The sequence below is a fragment of the Marmota marmota genome, unplaced genomic scaffold (genome assembly GCF_001458135.2).
Source record: "Marmota marmota marmota unplaced genomic scaffold, marMar, whole genome shotgun sequence".
NCBI lineage: Eukaryota > Metazoa > Chordata > Mammalia > Rodentia > Sciuridae > Marmota > Marmota marmota.
The window spans coordinates 22,088,287-22,096,588 of record NW_026000242.1 but is presented as its reverse complement, the minus strand read 5'-3'; the positions used below and the strand labels follow the sequence as shown (position 1 = coordinate 22,096,588).

Sequence of the window (8,302 nt, the reverse complement as noted above, 5' to 3'; positions counted from 1 at the left end):
GTGCCTTGAGAGACGCCGACCACTCCGTCTCTAAGAGCCCCTACACAGCTGATCCTGCGCAGAAATCACCAGTGCTGTGCCCCCTGCGCAGGGTTCCAGGCCTTAGCGTTGGAGCAGAACTCCTGGCTCCCGACACCCAGCTCCCAAGTGCCTCAGCAAGGATCACTGCCTGTTTACAGCACCAATGAGCAGATGTACTAAAAAAAAAAAAAAACTTCAAATTTGCCACCCTGTATTATCCTGATATCAGTTCACCAAAAAGCAAACCATCATCAAAATAAAAATTAAAACAATTTTAACTTTTCAACCATCTCCTGAATTCTTAAGGATTTGTTAACATGTTTAAGTTCTCTCTTCACTCTTTTCAAACAGTTTAAAACAAAGCTTCTAAATCTCCCTTGGGATATTATTCATTTCAATAACCAGATATAAAAGATTTTTTATGATGTGTCTCCTCACTACCTACTTCTCCAGTCTCATTTCTCACTATCCATATCTATCTTCTCTCGATTCCATACTCCAGTGCCACGGTTTCATATCAGCTAGGTGTATTTTTAATCTTATTACTGTCTGTATTCTCCAACTTGTAAACTCTATTCATTTTCAAATACTTAGCTCAGGCATCACCTCTTCTGGAAAGGATTTCGTAAAGCCCAAGACAGAATTAAACTCTTTCTTGACTTCCATGGCTCCCTAAGTATATTTTCATTGCAGTGTATAACACATGTATTACATTTGCTTACACCTCTAAGCAGTAAGCGTCTTGCGCTTAGCTCAGAATGTGACATACAGATATAGACAGTAAGCATTTGTAATCCTCAACTGAATTTCAAATGTTGAACCTCTGTTACTCCTCACAGGTTTTTTATAGGCAAGAGGGTCACAGCAACAGTCAAGTCATTGAAACGCAGAAACCTCAAGCAGTAGTACCACTCCCCGATGCTGGAGTCTATATTATTGAAGTCCGAGCATACAGCGAAGGAGGGGATGGAACAGCTAGTTCCCAAATCAGGGTACCATCGTATTCAGGTAAGTTTTAATCTAACAGGCTTAATATGGTGGCCACCTGCAATGCAAGATGATAAAAACCTCATCAAAACTGAATGATGGATTGCACAGTTCAGATATTTTTTGGAGGGGTTTCTCTTCTTTGATTTCCACCTCCTCCTACAATCTGTATGAGCCATGGTAATTTGCTCACAATTTCAGAATTTCTACAAATCTTGAAAGCAGTTAATACTTTTATTAGAATGTACTTATTTACGAGAATTCAATCTTGGTCTCAAGTAGTACCTTGCTGGCCAAATTGGCTTTTGAAATATTGCTTTTAAAGTAATATTGCACCCATTTGATGTACCTACTTCTCTATTATCTTGATTGTTCTTATTGTTAGATTATTTTAAAAGTATTCCCTTTAAACTTTAAATTTTGATGTTTGACTTCTAAACAAATTATATTACTGAACCCCATAGTTATTATAAGCAATATTAATTTCTTGTTTTCTGAGCCTTTACTATATAACAGGCACAAAAAAATTTATACACATATTATTCAATCTTAGTAACAATCACATGAGATTTTTCTCTGTAAAACAGGAAAAATGCCACCTAAGTAATTTGCCCATGATCACACTATTGCTGAACCAGAATTCAAATCTAGGTAGTTTATCTCCAAGGATACCTGAATATCTACCACCACAATCATTATTGTCCCAGTACGACAAAACTAACTAAAGGAAGGGAGATTTTATAAAATTAGAAGAAACCATTTTGTCAAAGTAGCCAAAAAAGATTTAATTAGATATGCAAATCTCTGAGAAAGTATTGGGCAATTTTTCATTAAAACCTTGTATTAAATGGTGTTCACTTAATGGTTAATTATGAGTATTATTTGTTGAGAAATCATTTTCACACAGAAGATCAACATAAAAGGAAGTTTCTGATGATATCTTCTAAGGCTCTGTGTATATGGCACTATTTAATACATTGACCAACTTGAAATCAGAAAAGAGGTATTGCTTATGTTATTTTTTGATGTCACAAAATGAATGGATGGCAAATAAAATAGAGAAATGAATGATACCAGACTCTGAAGAAAACATACTATTTAATAAACTCCAAATTTCTGCATTAAAAATACAAAATGAGATAAAGGACATTATTGGGACAATTGATAAAATTTGATTGTATATTAGAAAAGATTACAGCAACATCAATTTGTAGAAATCACGCTTTTGTGATATGAGAAATTGTCTTATTCTTTAGAAACATACATTGAAGTGCTTAGGGCAAAGGTTATATCATTTCTATATTTAAAATGAGAAAAAAATGTGTTTTAAAAGACAATTAAACATGAAGATAACATTAACAATAAAGGAATTTAGGTGAATTCTTTGTTATATTTTAACTTTTCACCAAAAACTGTAATACAAGATGTAGGAAACTGACATTTTCAGGAATACAAGTTGAAATTTAAGTATATTGTGGTCATACAAAAATTTAATACACTCTGATTCCTTTATAAATGTGCAGTTTCAACAGCAAGAATGGTAATAATGTCTCTGTGCTGATTAATTCACAATTGAACTGTTCAGGTGAGGGTGCCGAATTTTCAAGAGCACCTTGAAAGGCAAAAGTTATTTTTCATGTTTCAAAAAAAAAAAAAATAATAACAACTCTTCTTCTTTCAGAAGTGTCAAATTTCTAACAACACAATGAGCATTTATTAAGACCTCAAAATGTTCTTGGAACCATGCTACGTGTTTTCCATACATTATTTTATCCTTCCAATTAGGAATGATATTACTCTGATTCTAGAAGTTTCCTTTTAATTCTAATGCAATCAGATTCTATAGCATCCTCTGAATAAGTTCAATCCCAAGCTTGGAAGTACTTATATAAGACCTTAATTCTCACATTTATTTTAATTATTACTTCTATTCTATGGGGGGAAATGGCAACTTTAATGGTTTAGTTAATAACATCTTGGCCAGTGTAATCCATTTTCTGTGTTTCAATAATATGAAATCTCTTAGTATTATCTACTTTAGACTCATAAAGCCTAAGCAATGATTGTTTTTTTTTCTTATATTCCAAAAAATCAAATGTCTAAGAAATTGAATGACTTGTCCAAGTGAAATAGTTTTTACAGCTCAAGCTGATGCTGTGTGTGGAGAGGTTTTTTGTTTGTTTGTTTGTTTGTTTTGTTTTTCCTCCCCACTCCATTTGTATTGTTTGCTCTACAAAAAAGATAGCTTTGTGGATTTCACTTAGAATTTGAGGTATAGACTCTACTTACAATTCTGAAAGTGAAATGCTTTTATAAAAATGTCATGTAAGTTAGTTTAAAAAGAAGACAGTCACTTTCAAATATATAGAAAAGAAATATTTTCCATTTTCTATTTATTTGCATATACATAGAACTCCAGTAAGGCTTTGTCATCTCCCTTTACAGTTCACATGTGATTATGAATTTCACGATAAACTCCTATTGTACAAGTTGAACTATATCTAAAATTCTCCAACATGTTGATTAATAAGTTTTATTATTGCATTAGTTATACAAATTTTCAAAGAAAGAGTTGCCAATTTTGCGTGTTTTTTACCAATTTTTTTTACCTCTTAAGTAGGCATATGAAAAATAAATTTAGAAAAAAAAATCTAAAAAAATAAATTTAGACTATCTCTTAAAAAAATCACCATTATGATTCCATTATATTCAATCCAGTCAGAGGAGAGAACTTGACAGAAGAGTCCAAAAACTAGGTGGAATATTTTATCCTTATTCTTAAGATTATAACCAACACTGTTTTAAGATAGACAACATTAAGGCATCACAGATGTACTAATTCCTAGCTCAGGAACTTTAAGCAAGTTCTATCCTCTTTCTAAATACCAATTCTCTCAAGTTCAACAGGAAGATAGATACACAATAGTTTTTACTGAAGTTGGTTGTTGTGAGAATCAAATAATATAATATTTATAAAGGGCTTAATACAGTGCTTGTGATACAGTGAGTATTCATTACATGTTGATCATAATGATATTTTAGAAGTCTTCTGGCTTAAAATACCATTCTTGAAGGTAGCATTAAAAATCATTCTTAATTTGTGGCCATGTGGAGCTACTGGAGCTACTTCAGACTAATCAACTCAGATCAGTTAATTTAATGCAATTAAGTGCATGTAACGTTTTGGTCTCAAAAAGAAATCTCCGGAGTGTAAGAAAGAAAGATGAAAAACCAACCTTTACCAAGTTTGGCATGAGTATCTAGAATTTAAGCTCAATCAATTGAAATAATCAAAGACCCATAAATAAATGTCATTAAATTTTAAAAATTAACAGAAGTAATTAAATTATGAGTTCATGTTGCTTCACACTTTTGCTAATTATTTATGCTCCACTTCCTGAAGTATGTTCTACAAAATTACTTTACATTCAGGGACCTGGGATGTTTTACATCAGCACATCATTAATGGAGATTACACTAAATCTCCTGGTTTGATGCATTTGTTAGCATGACTTAGATTTTTCAATACAGTGTTGCATAAATGTTTCTGCTCTCCTTGCAACTTAGGAAATAAGACATGGTCTGAGGTTCCCAAAGTATGAAGAACACTCACTACCAGCAGCTCAGGATGCTGAGGCAGGAGGATCATGAGTTCAAAGCCAGCCTCAGCAAAAGCAAGGCATTAAACAACTCAGTAAGAGCCTGTCTAAATGAAATATTAAAAAATGGGGTGTAGCTCAGTGGTTCGGTGCCCCCAAGTTCAATCCCCAGTACCCCTGCAAAAACAAACAAAAAAACCACTCATTAAAGGGACAGATAATATACTCTTGTCCTAGATTCTAAGAACACTTGCCTTGTCCAAATAAGACCACAAAAATTGGCTTCATCTGATGCTTCTTTTTTCACAGGTGGGAAAATCACAAGCGCTCAGCCAACCCTGCACACTCTCTCCACATCATCATCAGTAACATTGCTCTTGGCATTGATGATTCCTTCAAATTCCTGGTGAAAGCTGCCGACTTAATTTGATTTTCTTTGCTTTAGCTTGAGAACAGCAGTGAATAGAGTGTAGTTAATTGGAGACCCAGGACCCTGAGATAAGCTTTAAAACTTGGGACTACACATGGTGCACTTACAGGAGGTCGGGAGGAAAATATTACTTATCCATCAGGTTTCTATTTGGTTTTTGTAAATGGAAAGGACAGTTCTTGGTCCAATAAAAATATGCAGATTGTATGTAATGAATTTTTGTAAGCAAAGGTAATTTCTGTCAAATGTATTCTGAATTTTTTTAATATGTTGGAATTTGATTTTATATCTGATGACTCTGAGTATGTGCCATCCATTTGTTAAGTGGTAACTAGCAGGTCTGTTTCAAAAACAAATACAAAACCAAGAATGAAAAGTTTGTTTAGACTCTGAGTCCAGTGTTTTTATTTTCTATTCAGCTAACTATTCCAATTGCCAAACCAGCAGGAAATATGAAAAATACTTCAGTTATGTGGCCCATTAAAGGATAAATACTCAAATTTTTTTTTCAAAAACATTATATGATTGCATAGGGAAATTGCAAGATTTATCAATACACTATTCTATATGCACCCCTAGAACCAGATAATAGGGTAGGGAATAAGCCATTAATATACATGCAAGGTAAATATAAAGTAAGTCCAAATGAATTTATTCTTTTCCATCAAGTTCTATGTTATCTAGCAATGAAGATTGTAAATGTTTATTTTTATTAATACAAGAGAGTTTAAAGTCACAAAAACATATGATGACTAAAAACTGAGACAATAATATGAAGCCACAGGCACTAACTTAAAAATATAACAAATGAGACAGAGCTTTTTAATTTCTCCACCTACTTTCAAAGCAAATTTGAATTAAATCCAATGCTTTCTTGTAACTACAAATAATTTTAAGGACAATGAAAATTTGTTGTGGAAATAATTATACAGACATATTGTCTGTGGATTAAAATGATTCAAGTACAGCAAATAAATACTTTTCAGAAAGTTCCGTGCCATTTATAAAATCTTACCAACTACTAAAATAAAGAAGAGCTATCGGATAAGTTGATTTTTAGAAAATTAATCTGTGGGAACATAGAATCAGCATAGGGACTCTGCTATTTCTTCCAGACACATACTGCTTGATTTTGTAGCTTGGGAGGTGATTACGACTTGCTATTTTGAGAAGTCAAATTGAACCTAAGTTATTCTAGATAGTCGTTGGAAAGCTAGGTGAAATTTTTCTACTTGATGAATCACGAATTTCTAGAAAATATGAGGATGCGCCAGAGTTGGCATTACACCCATGAAGATGTCTGAAAAGATTCATTGCAACTTCATTTGCCAGAAAAGAGCCTAGAGAAACTAGTCTTACAGGTGATGCTTACATGAGAACAAAAAGCAGTTTTCCTTTATTTTCCTTTATATAATCTAAACCTATCAACTCTATTTGCATCTTTACCACTAAGCATAACAGTATTAAGTTTAAATTGCTGGTTAACCATTGAAGTATCAGAGGAAAGATTAGGGATTCCTTTTTTTTTTTGGGGGGGGGGGGCATTACTAGGAATTGAACTCAGAGGTACTGGACCACCGAGCTACATCTCCAGTCCTATGTTATATTTTATTTGGAGACAGGGTCTCACTGAGTTGCTTAGTGCCTCACCATTGCTGAGGCTGGCTTTGAACTTCCAATCCTCCCGTCTCAGACTCTCCAGCCGCTGGGATTATAGGCATACACCATAACATCTGGCAAGATTAGGAATTCTGTTCTGAACAGCCTAAAGATTAGTTTTAGAGATATAGCATAACTATATATTTCAATTACTCGTTGTGTTTGGAGAAGATTACGTTCAAGACACTCCTGAACAAACACAAAGTAATTTAAATAACTATTTTAGTCAGAAGATTATAATAAACACTACAGATGGTGAATATGTTAGCCTTTAAATAACAACAATGAAGTGGCCTTTCTTGACTGACTCCTTTGAAGTGGGAGAGGCTCAACTTTGCAAGTATAGGGATGCTAACTCTCCTAAGTATGATGTAATTTATGAAAACTAATTGTACAGCTGAAAAAAAAATGAAGGTTATTTAAAAATTGGAAATAAATTTTACATATTTGATGAACCAAAGCACTTTCTTCCTTTTCTATAATATTCTATACTAGATTCAGTGAAGGGTTTCAAGAATGAAGATATACTAACATTTTTATAAAGCAAAACCCAATAAATATGTTGATGTATGACAACTTAAAATTAACCAATATCTCCAGGCACAATGACACATGCCTGAAATCCCAGTGACCTGAGAGGTTGAGGCAGGAGGATGGTATATTCGAGGCAGCCTCAACAATTTAGTGAGGCCCTAAGCAACTTAGAGAGACCCTGTATCAAAATTTAAAAATAAAAATAAAATCTGTGTCAAAATTTAAAAACAAAAATAAAATCTGGGGATATAGATCAGCAGCAAAACACTCCTGAGTTCCATCTCCAGTACCAAATTAAAACCGATCAATATTTCCAAATAGCTGATGGATGGTACATATCTGCCAGAATATTTACGCATAGAATGTCAATGTTGTATTCTTACAGGAATCAGATATGGGATGTTTTTACTCAACATTCACAAAATATGTATTTTGCCTCATAAATCTATTTAAAAAACAGGATTTCAATGTTTATGTATTATGTATTACATATTTGTTACTTTGTAGAATGCAGACAGCATTCCTTATCAAGGTACATTATTTTTCAGCTACAGTACTAAGTGAGCTTTTTCCTGGATGGGATAGTAACCACAGTCTTAAATCACTAAAGAGACTGTATTTTTGTATAATGTCAATTGAAATTATGAAGAAAACAACACTCCTGATAATTAAAAATTTCATGAAAGCAACCGTTTTACACACCCAACTAAAGGTACTGTGGACTCCATGTCAAACCGTTAAATATACTGTATACAATCTGTATATATACTATATATAATGGTATATAACATGTGGAAGGCACAGTCAGATAATAGTTCTGTGTACTGTTCTTGTAACATTAGATCTTTTTAATAAATAATTCTGTTTTTATTGACTTTTATCTTCTCTCCTGTCAACTCTATGACTAGCTTCAAGCAGAGTGCAGAATGCTCCTGGTTACAGCAGAGTTTTCACATTGAACATATCATTGTGAGGATTCTGCATGCTGTTGTGACTTTAGGTTGAAAAAACTCTCCATAGATGTCCATGGTAGCTAAAACTTGAAAATTTGAAGCTATGACAAAGAATAAAA

General features: G+C 33.2%; 1 protein-coding gene across 1 annotated transcript in view; it reads left to right on the top strand.

Annotated features, from left to right (window-relative positions):
- The window catches only part of Cntn5 (contactin 5), a 1,225,793-nt gene extending 1,217,692 nt beyond the window's left edge, over positions 1-8,101 (top strand). Inside the window, exons 24-25 of the mRNA XM_015489961.2 lie at positions 861-1,029; positions 4,917-8,101. Of these exons, the coding sequence (XP_015345447.2) occupies positions 861-1,029; positions 4,917-5,017 (270 nt within the window). The 3' untranslated portion in view covers positions 5,018-8,101. The remainder of the gene's footprint in view (positions 1-860; positions 1,030-4,916) is intronic.
- The last annotated feature ends 201 nt before the right edge of the window (positions 8,102-8,302 follow it).